This window comes from Artemia franciscana, chromosome 21, assembly GCF_032884065.1.
Source record: "Artemia franciscana chromosome 21, ASM3288406v1, whole genome shotgun sequence".
Taxonomy (NCBI): domain Eukaryota; kingdom Metazoa; phylum Arthropoda; class Branchiopoda; order Anostraca; family Artemiidae; genus Artemia; species Artemia franciscana.
In genome coordinates this window covers 32642087-32669259 of record NC_088883.1, presented here as the reverse complement: position 1 = coordinate 32669259, position 27173 = coordinate 32642087, and the positions used below count along the sequence as shown (strand labels likewise).

Here is a 27173-nt window from a genome sequence, read left to right as displayed (position 1 = left end):
TTTACAACTATTTCCAGGTTTACTCAAAGTAAAATGTAAAGTCTGTTTTAAGCAAGATTCACATTCTGTTGTTTCTCCAGCACCGCCCAGTGTTCCCTAATGTGTTTAGCGATTTTAACTCGTCTTCTTTTCTTCTTCGGTTGTTCAACAATCACTTTGGTATTATTTCTTGGTCCGCAAGGTTTTTTCTTCTTCTTTAAACAAGATAGCGGGTTTGGTCCTCCTTTCTTCTTTCTCTTCTTTTTGGGGGGCTTCTCAGTTTCTCCTATTATTTTCTCTCTAAGCTCTTTTAGTCTCTCTTTCTGAAATTCGGATACATCCATTCTTAAAAAAAAAAAAATGATTAGTTTTAGCGTTTTAGAAAAAGTAGTCTTTATATTTTTGAAACTTTATAACAGATAAAAAGTGCAAATCCAAATCAATATAGCATTAAAGATACGAGCAACACGTAGAAAGAATAAAAACCTCAAAATGGATTCAGAACCGATACTGTTTAGCAGACTATGGGAAATCATTTTGGAGAGAGGATCCCTCAAACGGAGTAAAACAGGTGAATTACATGAAAATTATGGAGAAACTTGAAAAAATATGTAAATTTTGGCGGGAAAGGAGGAGGGGTCTACCTACGACAATTTTATGTAGTTTTGTTTTTTTATTTCGTTACGCAACATCATTTTAAATCTTTAAAATCTTTTTGGATTCAATTTTGTGTTGATGCTTTCTTCGAAAAACTATTACATTAAGTTTCTCTCCGAACTACAGACACTATAGGTTACTTATCTGAATGATTTTTAATTATCTGAATGATAATAATAATTAATTATACCTGCCCTTTCTCTTACCAACATTTTTACATTTGCACTCTCCGTTCACCACACAATTTGACCATTTTTTTTTCTTTTTTCTCAGAGTAGCCCTCCTCCCGAAACAAATCCTGTGTATGCGTAAGCGCCCTTACTTCGAGTTCCACATTCTGTGAAACTCGCGTCTAAGGTTGCACATTTAGCCAATCAAAAGGCTTTAGTGTCCACCATCTTCGTCCTCTGTGTTCATATTTCTTTATTTTCCAATCAGTGTTGACGTGGATGTCTAACTAAACTTCCATGCATTTGGAACACGAAAGCCGCTAAACGGATATCATTTCTTCATTACTGGCGTGCTAAGCACAAAAGACGCATCTGAATTTTGGATTCTTTTCAACTTTACGAATGCTGAGAAGTTGGTTATTCTTGGTCACTATTAAATAAAAAAAAAGGCAAATCTTGCTTGGAAATGAGCTAAAAGAAAGATTTAAAAAATTTCATTCCTGGAAATATTAAGTGAATCAGCCATATCCAGAAAGCCAATCATTATTAGAGTGTCTTAATGAGGGCAAAATCTCTATCCCAAGACAAGTACAAGGTTCAGCAAAGAACAAGTAAAAAGATAAATATACTAGCATTGCCAAACAACATCTGTTTCCTAAAGTTTTAGGGGGTGAGGGTATGGAAATGTTGCAACGAAAAACTCGAATTTGTATTGTTCAAGGACTTGACAGATAGTGGCACAAATTTCACTTTTGCAGGCAACAACCTTCCTCCCACACCTTCTGGTAGCCAAGCTCACCTGTCTCTCCTTCAAATAATAACGCTGCACCCCCTCCTTCCACCTGCAAATAAACCTTACCCCACTCTCGAGGACCTTTTGTTAAAGAGAGGTTCCTCATGACTCACAAAGAAGTCACTTCCCATGGTGCATTTACCCAAGTTTCACGAGGGCTAGCATCCTCCGTGAGCCCTTTCCAAGGGGAAGGCGACAAAATGGGGTAACGTTTACCCCTTCCCCCCAGCTCTGATATCTTGCCGCTCAAGGATGGCATCAGCTGTCTTCCCTATGTCTCCTCGTCCACTTCCTCAACCCTAAGATTAATCTTCAGACCCTCAAGCCCATTCAATCCATAATCCTCCCCATCTTAATAACGCACTTTTGTAAGGCAATTATGTAAGCATGCCGCGCCCTTTCTTAGCAATGTGGTCTGAATTTCCTTCGAAATTCATTTTGTTTATCCTTCGTTAAAAGGGCATGGGGCCGTTTGCCCCCTCCCCTATCACACTTGGCCCTCAGAAAGGGTATTAAAACTACAATTGTTCTTGTACATTCGGGTCCCCTTGACCCGGGGACGTATGGATTTAAGTTTCAAGCTGTTCAGGGAAAAAGCTTTTTATCTAACAAAAACATGATAAGACAATGAAACATGATTTTTTCCAACTATTCCACAAATTATTAATTTTTGACGGTACTTGGAATGCAATTAACTTATACTTGCAGTCAATTAAATTTGCTGAGTGCAAAAAAAGTTATTCAGTAATATAGCCAGGAGGCACTAGTACAAGAAGCGAGTAAATACAGAAAAAAATTTTGGAGTCGTAACAGCCCTTTATTTGAGTTATTCTTAGCCAAAACGCTTATGAAAATGGTATTAAATTCTGAGCATGTTATTCAGTTTTAGTTTTTTAAGCCTGCAATTAAGAAACAGCAAATATAGTCAACTGTTACATCAGAAAGCTGTAATTATCATTGGGTACCGTATTTGGAATCAACACATCGAGGTGGAATCGGAATTCTAACCAAAATCGGCAAAAACTATTAGCATTGTCCCATCACCACTTCCAGGAAAGATTTTAGTCAGTTCAGAGCAGTAGAAAAAAATAGGTTTTACTTTTGAGTAGTCTCTTCGTTAACAACCTCAGAGCTCATATCTGACGGACGTTCCATTGTCGGGGTTTTACGATGCAAGTATATTATTGGAGTCCCAGGGATTTGTCTAGCATCTTCTCTCAAAGATCCATCCTGTGTCAGAAGAATATACCTAAAAAAAATATATATATATATAAAATTTTCAAGATAAACTCAAGAAAAAATGAACCAAAATTTTATTCATTCACTTTATACGTTATCATTTATAACATAGTTACAATATTTATTTAAGCTTGTTATCTGCTATCTTACCGCGCAAAGAATGGCTATAAATAACCGTTTCCACAAATACTCATCATTGTAGATGTTTCTGAAAAGAATATGATTGCGTTATACCTTCCCCCCACAGAATCAACTATATCAGTGAATCCTCAATCAGCGCCAAATTCAGACGAAATATCGGTAGTGGGATTTTTTCCCTAACACTGTCTGTTTCGTAAAACTAGAAGTTTTCACCTCTGCTCTTTTTCTGTTTATATGGACTCTTCTGGAATTCTAACCAAATTTTCGCTTTGCTTCTTGCTTTGCAAGAAGGTTCCCAAGACTTGATTTTTGTGAGGTTCGAACCACTCGGCGCGTGATTTAATGTCTATGACTTTAAAGACTGAAAAAATATGGTCTAAAGTGAAAAATATAGAAGAATTATATAAAGGATCAGTATAGTCAACCATAAATGAGGGTTATGCATGTTTCATTGCTATTTTATGTAAAAGAACGAACTGTTGCCCATCGTAAATGAAAAATTTCCGGGATGCAGTGGTACCTAGCAACCTAGGAAGAGACGATCACGTCCAATACCTTATATTAAAGATTATAATAAAGAACGGACGCTAGCTCATAGTAACTGAAATATTATATAATAGTAATGGTCTTAGCTTTAGTAGCAGTATTATCATCAGTACACTTTTTTAGGGTGCAGTGCCATATGTGAGTTACTTGGCTACTTGAAACTCAGAGGTTTGTCTCTTACTATTCAAACTAATTACATACGAAGAAGAAATAGATTATTTAATAATCCCTTTGACCACACTAATTGCTTCAGAAGGATCAAAAAGCATAGAAAGTCTTTCTAACAAAAAAAAAACAAGAGATAAGAGCTCATATGGCACTGATGACGAGGTCGGAAGAGCTAAGAGCCAAGAGCACATATGGCATGAGCTCAAGCAAAACTCTAGGAATCAACAGATTGATTTAAAAGGAAAATAAGAGGCTTAAAGCCGGTTGAGACTTAAAATAAGAGCTCTGAGACACGAGGTCCTTCTAAACATCAAAACTCATTAAGATCCAATCACCTACTCGTAAGTTAAAAATACCGTATTTTTGTAATTTTTAATCTCCCTTCAGCCCCCCAGATGGTCGAATCGGGGAAAACGACTTTATCAAGTAAATTTGTGCAGGTCCCTACATGCCTGCCAATTTTCATCGTCCTAACACGTCTAGAAGTACTGAACTCGCCAAAGCACTGGACCCTCAAACTCCCTCAAAAAGAGCGTATCCAGTCCAGTTAAGTCAATCACGTATCTAAGACATTTGCTTATTCAACCCACCAAGTTTCATCCTGATCTCTCCACTCTAAACGTTTTCCAAGATTTCCGGTTTCCCCCTCCAACTCCCCTAATGCCACCAGATCTAGTCAAGATTTAAAATAAGAGCTCTGAAACAGGAGTTTCTCTAAAATATAAACTACTACTACTACTAATAACTCACTGCAGCACCAAGCCGATCTCTCCACTCTAAGCGTTTTCTAAGAATTCCCGTTTACCCCTCCAACTCCCAAAATTTCACCGGATACGGTCGGGATTTAAAATAAGAGCTCTCAGACGCAAGGTCCTTCTAAATATCAAATTTCATTAAGATCCGATCGCCTATTCGTAAGTTAAAAATACCTCAGTTTTTCATCTCCCTCCAGCCCCTCCCCCGACAGTCGAATCGGGAAAACGACTGATATCAAGTCAATTTTTGCAGGTCTCTGACACGCCTACCAATTTTCATCTTCCTAACACGTCCAGCAGCGCCGAACTCGTCAAAGCACTGGAAATCCACCTAACTCCCTCAAAGAGAGGGGACCCGTTCCAATTATGTCAATCACGTATCTAGAACTTGTGCTTATTCTTCTCATCAGATTTCATCCCGATCTGTCTACTCTGATCATTTTCCGAGATTTTGGTTTTCCAAGATTCCCCCCCTTCATCCCCTGTGTACCCGGATCCAATTTAAATTGAAAATGGAGTATCTTAGATATAAGATCTTTCTATATATCAAGTTTCACAAAGATCCGACCACGCATTCGTAAGATAAAGATACCTCAATTTTCTCGTTTCCCCAGGTTTCCGGTTTCCTACTCCAACTCCTCCCAATGTCACCGGATTTGGTCGGGCCTTAAAATAAGAGCTAAATAACAAAATACATCTAAATATCAAATTTCATTAAGATCTGATCACCCGTTTGTAAGTTACAAATTCCTCATTTTTTCTGATTTTTCTGAATTACCCCCCCCCCCACAACTTCACCAAAGAGAATGAATCCGGTCCGGTTATGTCAGTCACGAATTTTGAACTTGTGATTATTCTTTCCACCAAGTTTCATCCTGATCTCTCCACTCTAAGCGTTTTCCAAGATTTCCAGTCCCCCCCCCAAAAAAAAACTCCCCCCAATGACACTGGATCCGACTGGGATTTCAAATAAGAGGTTTGAGTTACGAGGTCTTCTAAATATGGAATTTACTTAAGATCCGATCACTCCTTCGTAAGTTAAAAATAGCTTATTTTTTCTAATTTTTCAGAATTAACCCTCCCCCATCTCCCTCAAAGAGAGCGGATCCGTTCAGGTTATCTCAATCACGTATCTAGGAATCTCACCAAGTTTCATCCCTATACCTCCACTCTTAGCGTTTTCCAAGATTTTAGGTTCCCCCTTCAGCTCCCTGATTTAATATAACAGCTTTGAGACAAAATATCCTTCTAAATATCAAATTTCATTCAGATCTGATCAGCCGTTCGTAAGTTAAAAATGCCTCATTTTTTCTAATTTTTCCAAACTAACCGTCCTCCCCCCCCCCCAGATGGTCGAATCAGGGAAACGGCTATTTGTAATTTAATCTGGTCTGGTCCCTTATACGCCGGCCAAATTTCATCGTCCTATCTTATCTGGAAGTGCCTAAACTAGCAAACCCGGGACAGACCGACAGAATTTACGATCGCTATATGGCACTTGGTAAATACCATGGGCCATAAAAGCTCACATTGAATCAGGGAACAGAGTCTTGCAAACCCCATAAAGCTCTTTTAAAGGATACAAGAATTATTTATATAGAAGAAAACCTTCGTTTTTTTAAAGATAACTTAAGTAAAGAAAATAAACCCACATATAATCAGTGAACACAATCTCTCAAACATCGCAAAGCTTAAAACAGATTTTCGTTGTTTTTTAATGGACGCAAATAAAGAAAACAAGAGCTAAGAGCTCATATGGCATTTGTGACAAGGTAGAAAGAGCCAAGAGCTCATATGGCATGAGCTCTAGCAAAATTCGAAGAATCAATAGATTGATTTAAAAAGGAGAATCAGAGGCTTAGTGCCGGTCGGGAATTAAAATAAGAGCTCTGAGACACAAGGTCCTTCTAAATATAAGAATTCATTAAGATCCGATCACCCACTCAATATATATATATATATATATATATATATATATATATATATATATATATATATATATATATATATATATATATATGTATAAGGAAGATGATGTAAGTAAAAAATACCTTTTTTTCTAATTTTTCCTCTCCTTTCAGCTCCCCAGATGATCGAATCGGGGATAACAACATTATCAAGTCAATTTTTGCAGGTCCTTGACACGTACAAGAATTTCCATCGTCCTAGCACATCCAGAAGAACCAAACTCGCCAAAGCACTGACCCCCCCCCCCCCTATCTCCCCCAAAGACAGCGGATCCAGTCCAGTTATGCCAATCAAGCATCTACGACGTTTGTTTATTCTACCCACCAAGTTTCATCCTGATCTCTCCACTCTAACCGTTTTCCAAAATTTCCGGTTTCCCCCTCCAACTCCCCCCAATGTCCCCAGATCTTGTTGGGATTTAAAATAAGAGCTCCGATGCATGATTTCCTTTTAAATATCAAATTTCATTAAGATCTGATCACCCGTTCTTTAGTTAAAATACCTCAATTTTTCAAATTTTTCCAAATTAACACCCCCCCTAACTCTGTCAAAGAGAGCAAATCCATTCCAATTCTGTCAATCACATATCTAAAACCTAAACTTATTCTTCCCACCAAGTTTCATCCCGGTCTCTCCACTCTAAGTGTTTACCAAGATTTCCGGCTTCCAAGATTTCTGTTTTTTCCCTCCAGCCCCTTATGTCCTCAGATCCGATTCGAATTGCAAATGGAGCATCTGAGACATAAGACCTTTCTAAATATCAAGTTTCATTTCGATCAGACCACCCACTCGTAAGATAAAGATATCTCAATTTTCAACTGTTCGAAGTTTTCCGGTTTCCCCCTCAAACTCTTCCCAATGTCACCAATTCTGGCCAGGATTCAAAATGAGAGCTCTAAAGCACAAGATCCTTTTAAATATGAAATTTCATTATGATCTGATTACCTTTTCGTAAGTTACAAATACCTCATTTTTTCGAATTTTTTTAATTACCCCCCCCCCCTAACTCCCAAAAAGAGAGCTCCGGAATGGTTATGTCAGTTAAGTACCATGGACTTGTGCTGATTCTTCTCACCATGTTTCATCCTGATCTTTCCACTCTAAGCCTTTTCCAAGATTTCCAGTCCCCCCCACTCCTCCCAATGACACTGGATACGGTTGGAATATAAAATAAGAGTTCTGATCCTTGAGAAATGAGAGTTACGAGATCCTTCAAAATATGAAATTTCATTAAGATCCGATCACTCCTTCGTAAGTTAAAAATACTTCATTTTTCTAACTTTTCAGAATTAACCCTCCCCAACTCCCCCATAGAGAGTGGATCCGTTCCGGTTATGTCAATCATGTATCTAGGACTTGTGCTTAGTTTTTCAACTAAGTTTCATCCCAATACCTCCACTCTAAGCGTTTTCCAAGATTTTTGGTTTTCCCCTCCAACTCCCCCCAATGTCGCAAAATCCAGTCGAGATTTAAAATGAGAGCATCAATAATCATCTAAACATCAATTTTCATTAAGATCCGATAACCTGTTCGTAAGTTAAAAATACCTCATTTTTTCTAATTTTTCCAAATTAACCGCCCCCCCCCCCACTCTCCCCCTCCCCAGATGGTCGAATCGGAGAAACGAATATTTCTAATTTAATCTGGTCTGGTCCCTGATACGCCAGTCAAATTTTATCGTCCTAGCTTATCAGGAAGTGCCTAAACTATTAAAACCAGAATCGACAGACAGACCGACAAAATTTGCCATCCCTATATGTCACTTGGTTAATACCAAGTGCCATAAAAACCACATAGAATCAGAATCAGGAGTCTCTCAAACACCGTAAAGCTCTTTTAAAGGATACCAGAATTATTTATTTAAAAGAACATATTCTTTACTAGCTATTGGTCTAGCTGTTGGGCGCGAAGCTGTTTACTAGCTTCACCCCCGCCCGCGCGCCATTACGCGCCAGTCGTTACGCGCCATTTTAATTGTAACCTAGACCTACTTGGTGCTGGCTAGATTTTATCGTAAAATAATTCCTGAAAATAAACAAATACTGATTATTATCAATTACAGAGAAATTCCAACTTTAATCCTATTGCATGGTAATTAAATCATATCACCGATCATATTTATTCAGAAATTTTCAAACCTCTCTTGTTGCACATATTGTTCCCAACAACTGTTTTTAACCGACAATGGTTACTGTTTTATAACAGTTCTCAACCATGAACTAAAATGTTCAAAATTAATTTCAGGGTCATTATTTTTATGTTCTCTGACATGGGCTCCTGAGACAACTCTTTTTAGCGACGCTCCCCTTTTTACCCCCCCCCCTCCCTCAAGGAAAGTAAGCACATGACTGTAATCTTTCAAACTATATCTAAAATTATGCATCTATAAGGCATGAGCACCGGCAGGGGGGCAGGGGGACCATGCTCCCCCCCCCCTGGACATTTGGGACTATAAAATAATTATAAGGAAATCAAAGGAAAAAGAGCAGATTAGGGGAAAACAGCGGAAAATATGAGTGTTGCCCCATTGTTGGCTGCCTGCCAATAGATTTTGACCCTTAATAAGGAAAATTTAAGTTTTGCTTTGTGACTGAGCAACCCCTTTCCAGTTTTCCAAAAACATGTTTTCAATGTTTTCAAAAAAAAAAAAAAATATTCATAGTAAATAACAAAAGTTTAAGAGCCTAACTATTGATAACATTCAATCAAAGAATCAGCTTTTCATAGTGATCCTAAATACAAATTTGTTTATTAGTAATTAGCGCAGTTATTAGTACACAAACAAGTTCGTATAATGATAGAAAACACAAGGAAAAAAGCTTAATAAGGGGCATCATCGGTAAAAATACGCCGTCAACTTTACTTGCATTGCAAGAGTACCCATGAGCTAATGTATGAAGCTGCTATATCTTCTGAGTGGAATGCTGGGAATTTTTGTATTTTCCTCCTGAACAAAAACCTTTTTTTCCTTTTTTATTATAGATTTTTTTTTTTTCCAGTGGGGATTGTATTTATCTAGTTGTCACTTTGAAAAAAATTTAATTTTTTACAGTTACGAAGCATAAAGCTGTCGAATATATTGGTTTTTGGTATTCAAAATTAGATTAAGAATATTGAATTAAAAATTTGTATTTTATTTCCTTAATTTTAGTTTTAATGTTTAACTTTGAACAAATTATTTTGATAATGCGTTACTTTTTGTAAACAATTGAGCCTAAAGACATTAAAATTTTGGTGTTTGATAATCAAGCTCAAAACTGTCGAGATTGTTAAAAAATATCCGTCCGAAGCTTCGGCGTTGATCAACAGAACTGAATGCTCGGAGTTAACATCTTAGTTTTTGCAAGCAGGTTTTTTTTATATTCTTTGTAATTAATTGCTTTTTTCATTTTTATATACTTTTACTTTGATTGACATACTTTTTCCATTGTCTTTAGAAAAATGTTTGTTTCAAAGCTTCATTAAGTAAAAAAACAAACAAGTTTTTCGATTGAAAGCAAGGAGCAACATAAAACTTAAAATGAACAGAAATTATTACGTGTATAAGGGGTGTTGCCCCCTTCTCAACACCTCGACATTCACCCTATAATTTTTCGGTACTTTAAAAAAAGTTACTAATCGTTCTAATTAAATGACCCTTGTAAACAATTGGGACAAAATTTAAAGTTTAGCGTAAGGAACGAGGTGTTAAGCAGGAAGCGACCCTGTAATAATTTATTTTCGTTTTAAGTTTTAATGTTGTTCATTACTTTCAGTTGACAAAACTTGCTTTATTTAACTTTAGTTTCTGATCGTTTTTTAATAGTGCCAGGATACATAGCTCCACCTCCACGGAGAAATCCCCCTCCCCACAGAAATATTCTCTGGGCAATTCAATACGGGCGAAAATTTACCCTGGATAATTACACTTAGCATCTCCACGACTAAAATTGAATTGGTAAAGAGAAAGCAAAACGTATAAAGAAATTGCGTGTAGGAACTCTTACAAATTCATCAAGTATAAAACTTCCCTTGAAAAGTTCCTTCCCTGGAAACTTCTCTCTCCATGAAACGATTGAGAGACTTACAAACTAGTCTTTGTTTAGTGCAGGCCTGCTCCTAGCCTGCAAGTTTTGGAATTGCCTGCTCCTAAGAGAACTTTCTATTTTTTAGGGGGTTGTTCTTGTGTTTTTTCTAAAGCGCTTGCTTTTAAAATTCTATAGCTATTAGAAAATGTTACGAGTCAGTTCATTTGAGCTAGTTTTGTTGATATATCTTTTTTAATCGACAAAGCAATAATATTTGTTTGTTTGTTCCAACTTAACTCTTTACTTTCAGTGGAAAACCTTTTTTTTTTTTATTAAAATTGATTAAGAACAGTTTGCCAAAACTGTTGTTAGTTGAAACAATTCTAAAGTGAATTTAAACAATAAAAATGAAACAATTTTTTCTAAAGCGCTGGCTTTTAAAATTCTATAGATATTAGAAAATGTTACGAGTCAGTTCATTTGAGCTAGTTTTGTTGATATATCTTTTGTAATCGACAAAGCAATAATATTTGTTTGTTTGTTCCAACTTAACTCTTAACTTTCATTGGAAAACCTTTTTTTTATTAATATTGATTAAGAACAGTTTGCCAAAACTGTTCTTAGTTGAAACAATTCTAAGTTGAAACTCTCTTGATCTTTTAATAGAATTTGATAATTTATTGCCCCTCCCCCCCCCCTTTCACTAGTATTTTTTCTGAATAAAAAAAAAGAGATAGAACGTCTTAGCTGAAAAGATAATATAGGAGATATCAAGCCCACCCAGGTTCCCCCGTCTCATCCATTGGGGTTCATTTTTAATATAGTTAAAATGGACAATATAACGGGTAAACGAACATACCGATTTTTGTTATTGTCTTTGACCATTGACTTGAGGCATTTTGAGCCAGGCCTGGGCCTTTTTTCATGTCCACATTTGTGCAATCCAAATTGTTTGACTATTTGAAGGACACCATACAAAGAAGGACCTAAAATAATACTGCTGGTTATTAACTAAAATCCGTTAGGCAGACCTACGCTACCCAAAATCTGTAGTCTCACATTTTAAACTTAACTATAGGTCATCCCCTCTTCAAGGGTTCCTCGGTACAGGAACTTAGGCATGTAGGTTTCCAGACATTGAGGAAAAACTTTTTGGCTCTTGTAAACCAAAACAGGAGTCCCTTTTGCCCAATGAATTGAGGACATAACTTTGGAACCAGTAAGAAATGAGCTTTCGGTCCATTTTCAGGGGCCCTTGCCCCCAGCGCCATTTTTTATTTCTTGCATACCAGGGATCTCCTCGCCTGTGATCTTTCGTATATAAGTTTCTGGGCGGAGGGCTCTGTAACCAAAAAACTTTTTGGCTCTTGTAAACCAAGACAGGAGTCCCTTTTGCCCAATTGAGGACATAACTTTGGAACCAGTAAGAAATGAGCTTTCGGCCCATTTTCAGGGGCCTTTGCCCCCAGCGCAATTTTTATTTCTTGCATACCAGGGATCTCTTCACCTGTGATCTTTCGTATGTAAGTTTCTGGGCGGAGGGAAAAGAGTCTTGAACCTTTATCGGGTTCTATACTGGGAAAACCTGATAATTCTTTTACTTTAATTGAGCATTTGGCCCCCCATGGTTCAAGGATTTGGCGGATAAAGAATTGAGCAGATAAAACGTTCAAGCCAATTGAAAAAAATTACACAGATTTAAGTTTTAAATCGATAAGAGACGATAAAAGTTGGCCTGTTGTCAAACCCCTTAACACTGTCTCCTATACAGGTAGGATTACCTTGACCCATGGAAAGATCTCTGAAAGCTTCAAGCTGATTGAGCAACTGAGACAAGCATCAACTCTTTTTTTCTAGTATTAAACCTATCTGTAAATAAAGGAGAATTTTCAAAACTCCTGACTCCTGCCTTGGAGGCAGTGTGGATCGTATCATTTCTGGAGGCACATTCATTGAACTCTTTGACTATTCTGAGAAAACTAATTATCTGACAATTTTGATCTGATGCCTTAGTAGGTTATGAGGGTGCCCGGAGGAAAGGGTATGGACGGGGGCATGTTGTCCTCAAATCACTTTCTACTCCTAACAAAAACCTTTCAATATCCCTATGAATGAGCCCATCCGCAAGTTTTTATAATCACCCCTTTGATACGAGCCTCCAAGGCAAAAAAAGCAAATAAGAGTAAACATTACATGAGAGGAACATTGCTCTTTAGGATGTCTATACCATCAAATATACTCTGACTGAGTTTCGTTCATTAACTATTAACACTTAATTTTTTTATATTGACAGCAAAATTGCAGAATAATCCCAATATTGACCACAAGAGCAGCAAATAATACTAAAGGTGGGGAGGTTAGTCTTGGAGAATTAAATAAACATTTCTAAAAGTAGCATGGACACTGTATTATTTTAGTCAATAATTTTTTTACCATCTATCCGAGAAATCAGGAACTTATGTTGTGAATCCAGATTGACATCTGTTGAATTTTTTTGTCAGCTAAAATTCTTATAGGTGACATAAGTGTCTGAAATGGGGCAGAATGAGCAGTTTTTGGAGAGCTAAGTGGACAGTATTCATTTAACACCACCTGCAAAAGGCGTCAATCTTAACTGACATAACGAGAATTTTTCTACTCTCCAATTTATGATCTGGATAGTACTGAACAACTAACTAAAGATAAGACAGTTCATATTTTATTGAAGCTAGTGAGGCACCAGTTAAGCAGTTTGTTGAGCAAGAAACGGTTTTTAAGGTTGCAAAGGAACCTTAAACAATTGTCAGGAGGTTCGCAATAAAACTGTCATCGAGGAATCCCGAAGCCAAGAATAGTGCGATTTGAGATGAGACGACTCAGAAAAATAATTCGGTACAATATATTGACTAAAGAAAAACATTTTCCAAAACAGTAGTTTTACATACAAAAGTAAAGAACGATACTAAACCTAAGACGAGCAGAAATATTCGTATAATAACTAAACTTCAAACCAACAGAAATTACTCTTAATGAATAAGTAAACTCCAAAATAAACAAAATTAAAATGAATAATCACATCAAAATAAAGATGGCAATCCAACTATATATGAATCTTAAAACGAACAGTGATTAAAATAAATAATCAAGTCAAACTTAAGATGGATAAAATCACCACAAACAGAAATAAAGCTACCGCCCCTTAAACCTTCTTAACACTAGAGAGTCATTTGCGGTTGACTGAAAAACACATTTTTCAAATTGTCTCATTTACAATTCTAACATTAAAAAAATTTGTAAAATAATGCAGTTTCCAGGGATCGAAATCATTATATACGAAACAACCCGTCTACTTTCACTAGTTGTTTCCAGTAATCCTGATACTATAGCGATCTTATTTGCTTGTTGGTATTGATGATTTCACAAATATAAACAGCAGTCTTCAAAATACGCAAGAAACACAAAACGCAAGAACACCAAAGCCATTTAAAGGGTTTGAGAGGCAAATTTTTTAATAGCAGTAGTTTTGCACAATTAATTTTCATAACAGTTTTACTACAGAATGTTGTGTCCGTTATGGTGCTGAAGCTATCCTGACCCGCCTCCTGCAGACCCCCTCGAACAGACACATGTTAGTGCACAATTTTATTAAAAGAATCTTTTTGTATCAAATTTTGTTGCAACTTTTCGCTGGTTTAAAAATTAAACGCATGACAAGGTCATTTATAAAAAAGTTTTTTTTTCAAATAAATAAACGGGACTTTCCTTAAATTTGTTTTGTCTTAATTTGGATGAAAGCATATCAGCATAAAACAAAAACAAGATAAAATTTTATACACTAAGATTTGATATAACCGCATTTTCTTCTGGAATTTAATGTCCTCATTAAGGTCCAACTACGTACTCTGAACATTTCATCGTCGGAAGTCAAAATTACGTTCTGGTCTTTAGAAGGGGCAGGGGGCATTAACCCATCACCTGTTTTGTGGTAGTTTCAGCTTCTTTCAAGTTTGACTTGGTACCTTATTATAATTTCTGTTCGTTATGGGGTTCATTTACTTATTGACAGTGATTTATTGTTGTTTCACACTTCAAATATTATTTGACTTTATTTCTGCTCGTCTTTGGTCTAATATAGCTCTTTAAACTTTCTTTGAATTCTGAACTGTGTTATGAAATAACACTCATAAAGGCTTACAGTGCCGAAATGTTTAAGTGAATTGGGAAAATTTTGTCCCCCCCCCACCAAATTTGAAGTCCCTTTATCCCTCCTCCTTTCTTTCCTATATTACCCGAAGTTTCAACTCCATCCCCGAGGTATTGCAGACATGGTAATTTGATTAAATGAATACATATATCATCTCCTGATTTAGCTGTATACTCTCCTCCAAGTCATAGTTCAACATAAACCTGCTCCTTGACACTCCCTGGAAGTTTTAACTTGATACCACGGGCTGTTCCCAAGATATTACAGATAAACCCTTCTGTTATCCTTGAAACACAGTGCATTGACTGACAATGCTACTTAGCTGTACATAGATTGAATTTCCCATAGGGGTTATAGTGCAAAAATGTTTTGTTGATAGGATGCAAAAATTATTCACCCGCTTCCTCTTTCACTACCACCCATATCTGTACCTGTGAGTTTCAACTTCATTCCCCAAACCCTTCTCATGACATTACAGATATGCTATTTTGACGACCTTGATACACACAATGTCTTCCAATTTACCCCTCCCCCTCATAGAGTCAACATTTCCAGTACACTTGACCCCCCACCTGCCCAATGTCATCTGAGGTTGCAACTAGTTCATCATTTCTGAGATATTGCAGGTACTTTCAGAACTAATATTATTACATAGCAAATAATGATTGTGTTACCTAGGCTTTCGACTTCCAGTATGATGCATGGTGTTGTTAAGAATTTCACTTCTGCATCCAAATACTTTGGCAATTGTTCCTTGATTTGTACATGTTCCTAAAATTCAAAATATGTTTCAACCTGTTATTTACAATTCTACCAAATGTTTCACATGAATTGCAACTTCTAAAGGATACAACATAACCTTAACAAATTCTGCATGTTCAGGGTAAAAAGGATTGATGTCTGTCAACTACAGCAGTCAGCAAATACATCTTTCTGACAAATATTATGCTTACAAAAATGATGACAAAAATTGTTTCATTGAGGAAGCAAAATCTGTCTTCAAAGCTTTAAAGAGCCCACCAATTTGTTGTGAAAATTTTGTAATCACTGAATAATGGTTAGATTGAATATGCATGGGATCTCTTCCTAGGATCAGCTTAATGCCCCCTCCCCTCCTGAAAATGATAAACTTAAATTAGACTCTTTTTCTGAATTTTTAGATACCCTCTCCCGACTCAGACCTATGAGCCTCTATGCTTACGACCATGAGATAATGAAGAATTTGAAGTTTCTTAAATGCATGGCAAAAAGCCTATTTATGTTTAAGTACAACTTAATTCACAATACACTAATACCTAAAATTCAACATCTTCTCTACCAAAACCACCATCTATGCAATCAAAGGGGACCTTTCAACCCTCCCCCCTTCGAGGTCTGTATTGCATGCTTAGCCCAAAAACGATTTGTCAAATAAAGAGAGGTCAGCCAGGCATCAATCCAGTCATTATTTTTGGGAAGAAGGAGCTTAAAAAGGGTAAGGGATTTCAGTTTTCAGTCTGCTGAATAAGAAGAAGAAGTTTTTTAATTAAAATAACCATTTTTGAACTAGAATACTACGTTTTACACCTTTGAGAGGTTTCTCATAAGCAGTACAGTAGCACTGATTAAGTAAAGAGCAAAGTTTTTCATATGTATTATTTTTTCACCAAGGTGCTTTGTATGGAAGGAGTTGTTGTAAAAACTTCAGAGGGGACTCATTCGATTGGTAATTTGAAGTTCCAGACCACTTTTTATGAATCAAATGTGGTTGGAGGATAGCCAACCTCCTTCCATAAGAGACATCCAACCAAAATTTTGAGATAGCCATTTTGTTTGGCATAATTGAAAGATTTGTGCCAAAATCCAAAATTGAATACTAAATGAGGTAGGCCAATTAAAAGGCACAAAAGTGTAAGTAAGTCTCAATGTGCTCAAAATTAGTTCTCATAGTCTAGTTTTAGGTACCATACTCAAATGACTGACCTGAATAAAAAAAAAGGCTGTACAAGAAACGTGGTTAATTCTCGCCTACTTCCCAGTGCTATAATGACAGAGAGTTTAGGATAGCCAGGCCACATTTTGCATACGAAAAATGACAGACTGCCAAGGATTGTGCTTTTTCAGAGCTAAATCTAAGTTTTTTCTTGGAAGGAGGGGAGTGCAAATATAGATTCCCCCCTGCTGTACAATCAATTTTGTAAATATTATTTGCCCTTCCCCCCTGCTGTACCATCAATACAATAAATATTACAATTTTTGTTTTGTTTAGAGTAAAAGGTGAATATATTTCATGGGAAAATAATGGTACTGATATGCATTTATTATATACATATCATTTATCGAAAGTACTGGTTTATCAAATCTCAAAATTTGTTTTCGCTACTTTTGAATGGTGTATAAAATACTATTAATCTAAAAAGAACTTCATTCTCTCAAATATAGCCTAAGGCTGAAGCCTAGTAAAATGGCAATGGGATAGATGAATCAAATGTAAAGCATAATATTCATGAAATATATATATTTAGGCTACTCAGTACAATCATCAAACAGTTTGGCAACAAACTATACATGAGGGACTCCTCAGCTCAATAATAATTAAAACTCTAAAAAATTAAATTTTGACAGCAATAGATACATTGAAAGAATTGTTTTTTTTTATGCTGATTCCAAACATATAAAATTCATTACATTTTATGTTACCCATCAACAGCTATGATCCTGAGAAAATTGCTTGATTTTCAAAAAAAAAAAAAAAGGGAAAACACCTCCAAAAAGTCAAGAAACCTTAAAGCAAATCAGACCATAAGATTCAGTATACAAGAGAAGCCTTGTGTAGAGGTTTCAGGCTCCTATCTACAAAAATATACAATTTTGTATTTTTTGCTGGAAGAAAGATCATGGATGCATGTTTATTTGTTATTTTTTCCATGGGATGATGGTATTAAGCCAATCATCCTACTTTATTGAGAGAGGGCTTGTTCAAACATAAATTAAAAGTTCCAGTGGCCTTTATAAGTGGAAAAAAAGAATGGAAAGCAATTAGTCCCCATCCATGGCCCCTTGTTGCCCAAAGACATCCAGTCATAATTTTGGTAGAAACATTTCGTTCAGCCTATTTAAAAAATCCAACCCCTTTGCTTTTGGGGACGATATGAACCCTGACAGCCCCTGGAGAAAGGGCAGATGAAGTTTGACCATTGTTTGTATACGATATTTGCTATTATGAAATATAGACATTTTTTTGGAGGGGGGGGGGGTCAGTGAAAGGCAATATTCCACTGGGAGAATCTTCTGTTGGGAGGGAAGTTTCCGGGGGAATTTTATATGGGGGGAATTTACCAGAATTCAAAAATGGAATTTGTTTTATTTGGCCTCACAGCTAAATTCTAGATGAGAAGATGTTCCAGGAGAAATTTTCTTTGGGGTTATAATTGTCTGGTGGGATTTCCATGGATGAAATTCTCAACAGGGGATAATCATTTGTGAGGAAAAAAATTCTATTGGGGGGGTAGAGGTCCCAGGAAAATTACTCTAAGAAGGGAGAAATTTCAGGCATGATTTAAAAAGCAATCAGAAATTAATAAAAACAAAGTTTTTTTTCAAACGAAGGTAAGGAGAACCTTCCAGGGGAACATTGTCTGCTGGAAATTTTCCTTAAACAATTTTTATAGAGTATTGTCTAGAGAATATTTTGGCAGGATTTAGACAGCAGTCGTTTTCAATGGAGATTTTTTTCTATGGGAGGGTTTCCATGTAGGAGGGAGGTAAACTTCCTGGCATTATTTGAAAAACAATCTAAAATCAAATGAAAAGCAAATTTTTCAACAAAAAATAAGGAATAACATTAAAACTTATGACAAACAGAAATTATTCCATATATAATGGGGGGCTGCCCCATCTTAATCCCTTGTTCTTTGTACTGAAGTTTGACTTTTTCCCCAGTTCTTTAAGAACAGCTCCTGAAACCCAAGGAACATTAACCAGAATAAAAAACTTTCTTAGAGTAATAAAAATTTGTACAATGAAAAGCAAGGGATTTAGGAGCAGACAGCTCCCCTCATATATGCAGGGGCTTTAAAAATATGATAAAAAAAACTGGAAATACAATCCAAATGGTGAAGACAAAGGTTCTCCCCTGCAAAATATGTTAACTAGAATTACTCTCCATAATATAAAGCAAGAATGGTTTTCTTAACATGTTTCAGACTAACCTGGGCACTTACACTGATTATTTTGTAATTGCATTGGCTTTAAGCAGCTAGATTCAGTAATGATTTAATAGTAGTAGCCTATTAGGATATTACTAGCCTAAACTAGTCTATTTGGAAACAGTTTTAAATGGGGAACTGAATGATAATAGCAAGCTCCTTTGTTATTGTAATGTTTAGTTCAGAAAAGGCTATGTACAAACGTATTGTTCTTCTCTGCTTTTGTCAAGGAATCCTCCTCCCCTAGAGATTTGATCTTTGAGAACCTAATATTTGTTTGACAAATACTGCTCACCTTTGATAAGACAATGGTTTTACCTTTAAAGCAGTAAAAAAAGTAGTGTCAACCAGCAATTGTTAGGGTTCCCTGATTCCAATTTTTTTTTTTTAATATTAAGTATTTCTGAACTTTTCTTTGATGTGTAGTCTTCAGTCTAAATTATTTCATATTTAAACACCATCTATGCAAAAAGAAAAACAATTGTCATTCTCTTGTAGCATCACATAAATCCTTTGTTGATCATCAGTGCTGGTGAAATAGAAAATCATTGAAATGAAGAAGACCTCAAGAATTGCAATTCTTATAGACGAATTACAGTTGCCTGCAATCTAAGTAAGGTATCTGAATACATTCTTCTGCCACAAATCAATAGAAACTGAAAGCTTGATGCTAAACAGTTTGGATTCAAATCACATGTTGGTTTTCAACATGCTCATTGTGCACTGGCTAGTCTATTACAATTTACTCAGACCAAAGGTCATGAACTTCAAATTTGTACAATTGATATAGCTAAGGTATTTGATTCTGCTTGCCATGCTAAGCTTTGGCACTCTCTTCGTGTATCAGGAGTTAATTTGTCAATTATTTTATTGTTGCATTTTTAGTGTGGTGATTCTTAAAACAGATTGAAGAAGCAGCCACATGTCTTTGGAAATATCCCTGTTAGGTCAGGCCTTTTCCAAGATGGAGTTTTATCCTCAAATTTATTCAAAATGTGCATTAATCATGAGTTGACTAATATCAAATCTACCTGTTTTCTAGCCTATGCTGATATCTCCTATGTTGCTTACACAGATGATATATTATTGAAAGCAGCACAAAATCAGGTCTGGTCCACTCAGTTGATCTTGTTTCTAGTCTTTTTTCTAACATTTGATTAACCCTGAATGTTGATAAATGTGAATATCTGCCATTCAATGTAAAATCACTGGCTATGGCATTGCACTGCCATGAGGATCTTCTTCAATTCAATGTGCAAATATTATTAAGCAGCTTGGTATTCAAATTTGTAGCGTGTTCTCAGGGCTCTGTGCAAAAGCTCTTGTCAACATTAAATAAAGGCTTCAGACACACTCCAGGAAAATTGTCACTAATTGTGTTCATTACTCATGTAGAGTACTTGCCTGTCTTTGTAGTACATTTTGTGACAACTGATTTTTATTTATATCTGATAAGTATACACTAATCCAGAAGAAGCAACTGAAAACAATTCAAGTGGTGTACTTTGGTACCTGAAGTACCTACTTTATTTGCCTTGTTCTTACCATAATCATGTCATTGTTAGAAAATATGGTGCTGTGGATATTTATGGGTCATTCAAAAGATTAAATACTGTTTTAGCAGTTAATGCTGTTTTTTCTCTGGGTTGTTTCCACCAATTAATATGATAGTTTTGCAGTTAGTGATTGAGCATTATATTTGTCTATATTGAAGTTTCTTTATGTTTCTTTTTTCCTAATACTCCACTTCTGTTTTGTTGTTTTGTAGCAGGTTAGAAATGAATTATAATAGTTAGCATAAAAAACTAAGAATAGGTATCAAATCATAAGCTGCACAATTGATTTGCCTCATTATTGTGACAAAACCCCTGCATTACTTGGAATTCCTTCCATTAGCCTGATGCTTGTCAATTCTTTATAAGGAGTGCATTTTGGGGCCTAAACTTAACTGGCTCTAGTTGAACTGACCATAGCCAGGTCGGTTAGTCCATTACATAAGGTAACATGTTAAGAAAACAAATCTTACGTCATGATAAGCAGAATAATCCTAGTTAACATAATTCACATGGGAAAAAACTTATCTTCACTTCTTTCACTGTTTACACTATTATTGTGTTGCGAGAGCAACACTTTGGTTTTGGCATTTTTTTTTTTTTTTTTTTTTTTTGTTCCTAGCACCCCGATTTCAGCTTATTCCTAGAAAGTGGTAAGGGTCTAACCTCTGCTGTTTTTATGGAAAGTGTGGACCTTAGGCTGGATTGATGAATATGACTTTACATTTTGGAAAGCTTCGTAGAACTCTTGCCTGGGGCCAAAAAGGATGGTTTTTGCTTGTCCTTGAGCCAGAGCCTATAGTGTGTGAAGTGAAGAGGAGTTGTATAGCCTATGTCAGAGAGGACTATCTGAAGTTATGCAGCCAAGCTTTCGTTTCATCAAACCATGTTCCTGCTTTCGAGTGGAAAGCTCTGTTCTAGCAGACAAGCAGGCAGGCACCAGTTTCAAATTGAAGATGGACTAAAATCTATAAGTGTTAAATATATGCGACAGTTACCCTGCCCCACAGCCAATATATCTTCTTTGAGTGATAAATAGAAAAATTTAGAGAAGCAAAAAAGCGGCATTTTCCCACGGGTCCGAAAGTGCTGCCGTGATTTCGACTGAGTTTATCATTCGGTTTTTCGCACTTGGGATTGCGGTAGAGAAATGGTATCAGATGTGCCTCTTAAACTTTAAAAGTTCTCTCATTGCTAAAGAAACTAGACCTAAGTTGCCTGAGCAACGTGAAGTGTTGTGGCAACCTTTGTCCGGCTTCGCCGAATAAAGTGTTGCGAGAGCAACACTTTGGTTTTGTTTCTTTGCTATCGGTTAAACGCTGAAGTTGTCAGCCTATCGAAGCTTTTAAAACGTTATGTTCAAAGAAGAACGCGATCAGTAATCGCATGATCAAAGGCTATTCCTCAGCGTTGAAAAAACAACAATAACAAAAGAATATCGAAAGAAGGGACTAAATTGACTTTGCAGCCAGTTGAACTTTATCCTTTTCAATCGTAAACATCGTGACGAATCAAGACTTGGAACAATATCTTATATAACCTAGTTGGTATTATAAAGCTATTCGTAGAATTTCAGGATCAAAATACCATAGATGACACTCTCTTAATTATTACGAAACTGCCTTGTTGTTTTACGTTATCGTTTGTACCCGTTGCATAAACACTTAATTCTAGGTTACAGTGAGTATGGGTAGGCTACACCAATTAGCAAAAGTTACAAACCCCTCTTCACTAAAGAAGATTGTAGCCTAACAGACGATTATTACTTACAAATCCCCCACATGTCTTACCACTGGAACCAACTCGGTCTTACCATCAAACACACTGGAAACAAATAATAGGTACACCAAATAGCAAAATTTGCAAACCCCTCACTGCCAAAGATGATTATGAGCTAACAACCGACCTTTCCTTACATGTCCCCTACATGTCTCACAATTGGTATCGGCTTATTTTTGGTTTCAGTGTGTACCCTACTACTGAAGTTGTCAACCCCTTGAAACTTTCAAACTAGCATAATCTCCTGTAGGAATTGTTGTACCAAAAAATGGATGATATATACTTTGATCAACTCATCAAGAGCTATCGATTGCCGTCAAAAAAAAAATTCTATCTGTCTTAGTTCAAAAGTTTTTTGTTTTTTTTTGCCGTAGGCCAACTTTCTAACGTCACCACTTAGAAAGGAGCAAAGGATAAGCTCCAATTTCTTTAGCAATGATAGAACTTTTAAAGCTTAAGAGGTACATTTGATAACATTTCTCTACCTCAATCCCAAGTCCGAAAGAACAAATGATAAACCCAGCCAAAATCACGGCAGCACTTTCGGAGTTGTCAACCCCTTTAAACTTTCAAACTGGTATATCTCATGAAGGAATTTTTGTACAAAAAAATGGATGACATATACTTTAATCAGCTCATCAAAAGCTATCGACTGCCGTCGAAAAAAAAAATCTATCTGTCTTAGTTCAAAAGTTGACTTTTTTGCCGTAGGCCAACTTTCTAACGTCATCACTTAGAAAGGAGCAAAGGATAAACTCTAATTTCTTTAGCAATGAGAGAACTTTTAAAGTTTAAGAGGCACATCTGATACCATTTCTCTACCGCAATCCCAAGTGCGAAAAACCGAATGATAAACTCAAGCTTTAAAAGTTCTATCATTGCTAAAGAAATTGGAGCTTATCCTTTGCTCCTTTCTAAGTGGTGACGTTAGAAAGTTGGCCTACAGCAAAAAAAAAAAAAAAAAAACAACTTTTGAACTAAGACAGATAGAATTTTTTTTTTGACGGCAATCGATAGCTCTTGATGAGTTGATCAAAGTATATATCATCCATTTTTTGGTACAACAATTCCTACAGGAGATTATGCTAGTTTGAAAGTTTCAAGGGGTTGACAACTTCAGTAGTAGGGTACACACTGAAACCAAAAATAAGCCGATACCAATTGTGAGACATGTAGGGGACATGTAAGGAAAGGTCGGTTGTTAGCTCATAACCATCTTTGGCAGTGAGGGGTTTGCAAATTTTGCTATTTGGTGTACCTATTATTTGTTTCCAGTGTATTTGATGGTAAGACCGAGTTGGTTCCAGTGATAAGACATGTGGGGGACTTGTAAGTAATAATCGTCTGTTAGGCTACAGTCTTCTTTAGTGGAGGGGTTTGTAACTTTTACTAATTGGTGTAGCCTACCCATACTCACTGTAACCTAGAATTAAGTGTTTACGCAACGGGTACAAACGATAACGTAAAACAACAAGGCAGTTTCGTAATAATTAAGAGAGTGTCATCTATGGTATTTTGATCCTGAAATTCTACGAATAGCTTTATAATACCAACTAGGTTATATAAGATATTATTCCAAGTCTTGATTCGTCATGATGTCTATGATTGAAAAGGATAAAGCTCAACTGGCTGCAAAGTCAATTTAGTCCCTTCTTTTGATATTCTTTTGTTATTGTTGTTTTTTCAACGCTGAGGAATAGCCTTTGATCATGCAATTACTGATCACGTTCTTCTTTGAACATAACATTTTAAAAGCTTTGATAGGCTGACAACTTCAGCGTTTAACCAATAGCAAAGAAACAAAACCAAAGTGTTGCTCTCACAACACTTTATTCGGTGAAGCCGGACAAAGGTTGCCACAACACTTCACGTTGCTCAGGCATCTTAGGTCTAGTTTTTAATACAAGTCCAAATAATGAACATGTGTTCAACTGGATTTTCCAATAATGTATACTCATATTCAAAGACCATCAGTGCCATCTACCTAAAACTTTCTAATAACCAAATACTGATAAATTAGGTTAAGTTGTATTAGTTACCTTAAATTGCAGCTTGGAGCAATGTAAGGATTTTTCCTTGTAGAAACTCCAGAGTTGATAGCACATGACACATAGTTGAAAATATACACTTGACTAGTAGTTTGATGTTGCTGATTCCGATTCGAGTGCTTCCCAGTTACACTTCCATTCTTTTTTTGACCATTTGTTGTCAAGATGGTTCTTAAAGCTGTCTGTGGTTTGGGCAGTAATGGTATCTGGCAGTAATTTGTTCCAGAGGTTGGCAACACAGTTGGTAAGAAAATAGGCGCATTGCTGCTTTGAGGAGAAATACCTGGATAACCAAGTTATGTCCCCTTGTACAAGAATCCTGAGATGGCAGAGGAAGAAGACCAGGAACTGCCTTTGTATTAATAAGTTTATGAACCAGAATGGCATCACCCTGTCTTCTTCTATAAACCAGAGTTGGGAGTTTCAGCTTGCATAGCCTTGTAGAGTTAGCACTTGTGTGTTTGCTTAAAAACATTTTTCAAGACTTAGAGAGTAGATATAAATATTTATCAAAATAATTATACAAAAACTGGAAATACAAGGAGAATAGTGAAAAAAAGGTTCTCCTCCTGTAAAATATGTTAATTATGATTATTTTCCATATTGTGAAGTAAAAATGGTTTTCTTAATATGTTCTGGGTAAATGTTTAGTTTCATTCTAAGTGCTCTAAACTGGATACTATGCAGCCAAGCAGCATAGTATCCAGTTTAGAGCACTTATAAATTCTAATCCTAGAAGTACATCTATGCCTTAGCTTTCTAAAATCCATCTTTTAACTTTCTAAAATCCCCCCTAAAAAAAATAAAAATACACAAGTAGGCAGAGTTTTGCAGCCAAGGGAAATGTTGGAATTGTACAATACAAATGGAATTACATTTTAAATGCTATTTCTGGTCATCATTGCTAATTTCTGTATAGTAGTAAGTCAAAAGATAATTAAAAACTTATGTATCCATTAATGATAACAATTCCACTTTTACTTTTGAGTTCAAACTAGCTGGCAGACCTGTGAATCAGAGTGATTAGTTGGTTTATTGGATTAACAATGCTTTTTGACTACTAGGGTCCCTGTGTTGGCCTTGCAGTGCATTCCTGCAGCGTGATTTGATCTCTGGGTCTGTATTACCAAACTAAGGTCAAACCCACTGCATTAGTTAAATACAATGTTTATGCTCAGTTGATTTTAATCAACGCCAACTGTGCAATTACACAGTTCTTCACCTCAAAATTAAATTTGTTTTAAAAGATTCTTTGGCTATGGGAGGGCCTTTGTGAAACAAATTTGTTTGAATATTGATTCTTGTGAGTGAATATTACCTACAGAGCAAAGCAAATTAGTCCATGAACCCTGCAGGCAGCAGGGTAAGGTCTCTATTCTGAGGGGTTGAATTGTTAGTTCATATTTATGACCTAGTTTTTGTTTGCTTTTTCAGGCTTCAGGCCAAATAATTATTGAATAAATATAGAATACAGACTTTTTTATTGCCAAAGAATCTTTGAAACCAATTTAATGTCAAGGTGAATAACTGTGTAATTGTCATTGCATCAGAAGGCATCCCTTACAATCAACAGTGCATAAACATTGTATTTAACTAATTACTCTGATTCACAGCTTTGCTGGGTAGTTTGAACTCAAAAGTGAAAGTGGGATAATTACCATTAATGGATATGTAAGTATTTATTTATCTTTTCACTTACTACTATATAGAAATTACCAGTGATGACTGGAAAATAGTAGGCCTATTTAAAATATAATTTTATTCATATTATACAACCTTGACATTTCCCTCAACTTCAAAACCTGCCTACTTTATGCATTTATAGTCTTCTTCCAAAATGGATCAACCAGAAATGGATGCACTCTCAGAATTAGCATTTCTAAGTGGAGCAAACCTAGACATTTAACATGTTCTGGACTAAACTCAGCCCTTTCACCAATATTTTAGTGATTGCATTGGCTTTAAGCAGCTAGATGCAGTAAGGAGTTAATAGTAGTAGCCTAGCCTATTAGGCTCTTAGTAGCCTAGACTAGTGTATTTGGAAACAGTATTAAATGAGCAACTGAATGATAATAGCAAACTCATTTGTTAATATAATCTTTAGTTCAGAAGATTATAAGCACAAAAGAATTTTCATTCTCTGCTTTTACCATGGAATCCTCCAATCCCCCTCTCCTTGAGGTTTGATCTTTGAGAATCTAATATATGTTTGACAAATACAATTCACCTTTTATGAAACAATAGATTTACCTTTAAGGCAGTAAAACAAAAAGTAGCGTCAACCAGCAATTGATAGGGTTCTCTGAATCCAAAATGGTTTTTAAAGAATTTCAAATATTTCTGAACTTTTCTTTGACGTGTAATCTTCATTTTAAATCATTTCTTATTAAACCGCCATCTATACAAAAAAAGTCCCATTGTTCTTCTTTTGTTGCATCATCAGTGCTTGTAAAATAAAAAATCACCGTTAGGGATGAGACCCCATGAATTGCAATTCTTATCGACCAATTACAGTTGCCTGCAATCTAAGTAAGGTATTTGAATATATTCTTCTGTCATATATCAATAAAAACTGTGAGCTTGATGTGACTCAATTCAGATTTGAATCACGTTCTGGTTGTCAACATGCTCATCGTGCACTAGTACGTTTACTCGGACCAAAGGTCATGAACTCCAAATTTATAAATTGAAATACCTAAGCATTTGATTCTGTTTGCCATGCTCAGTTTTGACATTATTTTGCTGTATCAGGAGTTAAACTGTAAATTACTTTTTGCTGTGTTTTTGGTATGGTGATTCTTATGTCAGATTGAAGATGCAGTCACGTGTCTTTGGAAATATCCTTGTTAGATTAGGCGTTTGCCAAGGTGGAGTTTTATGTCTGTATTTATTCAAAATATGTATTAGTCATGGGTTGAATAATATCAAATCTAGCTGTTTTCTAGCCTATACTGATGGGTCCTACGTTGCTTACGCATACGATATATTGTTGATCAGCAG

General features: G+C 36.0%; 2 protein-coding genes across 2 annotated transcripts in view; one reads left to right on the top strand and one right to left on the bottom strand.

Annotated features, from left to right (window-relative positions):
• On the bottom strand, window positions 1-26769 carry LOC136040927 (rRNA-processing protein UTP23 homolog). The gene is made up of 5 exons (XM_065725351.1): window positions 26424-26769; window positions 15281-15377; window positions 11283-11409; window positions 2699-2848; window positions 1-324 (listed from the first exon to the last, which is right to left on the bottom strand). The coding sequence occupies exons 1-5, from the start codon at window positions 26541-26543 to the stop codon at window positions 48-50; spliced, it is 771 nt and encodes a 256-aa protein (XP_065581423.1). The 5' UTR covers window positions 26544-26769; the 3' UTR covers window positions 1-47.
• The window catches only part of LOC136040925 (dnaJ homolog subfamily C member 7-like), a 102178-nt gene continuing 101646 nt past the window's right edge, over window positions 26642-27173 (top strand). Inside the window, exon 1 of the mRNA XM_065725349.1 lies at window positions 26642-26707. Within this exon, the coding sequence (XP_065581421.1) occupies window positions 26657-26707 (51 nt within the window). The 5' untranslated portion in view covers window positions 26642-26656. The remainder of the gene's footprint in view (window positions 26708-27173) is intronic.

What these genes read in the sequence shown, in the direction of transcription:
- LOC136040927 (XM_065725351.1), bottom strand. Translation starts at nt 26,543, where the DNA reads ATGAAGATTACACGTCAAAGAAAAGTTCAGAAATATTTGAAATTCTTT. An exon ending in TTTGTTTTACTGCCTTAAAG is followed by an intron (nt 15,378 to 26,423) that starts GTAAATCTATTG and finishes TTTGAATTTTAG; the next exon opens with GAACATGTACAAATCAAGGA. An exon ending in AAAGACAATAACAAAAATCG is followed by an intron (nt 2,849 to 11,282) that starts GTATGTTCGTTT and finishes TATTTTTTTTAG; the next exon opens with GTATATTCTTCTGACACAGG.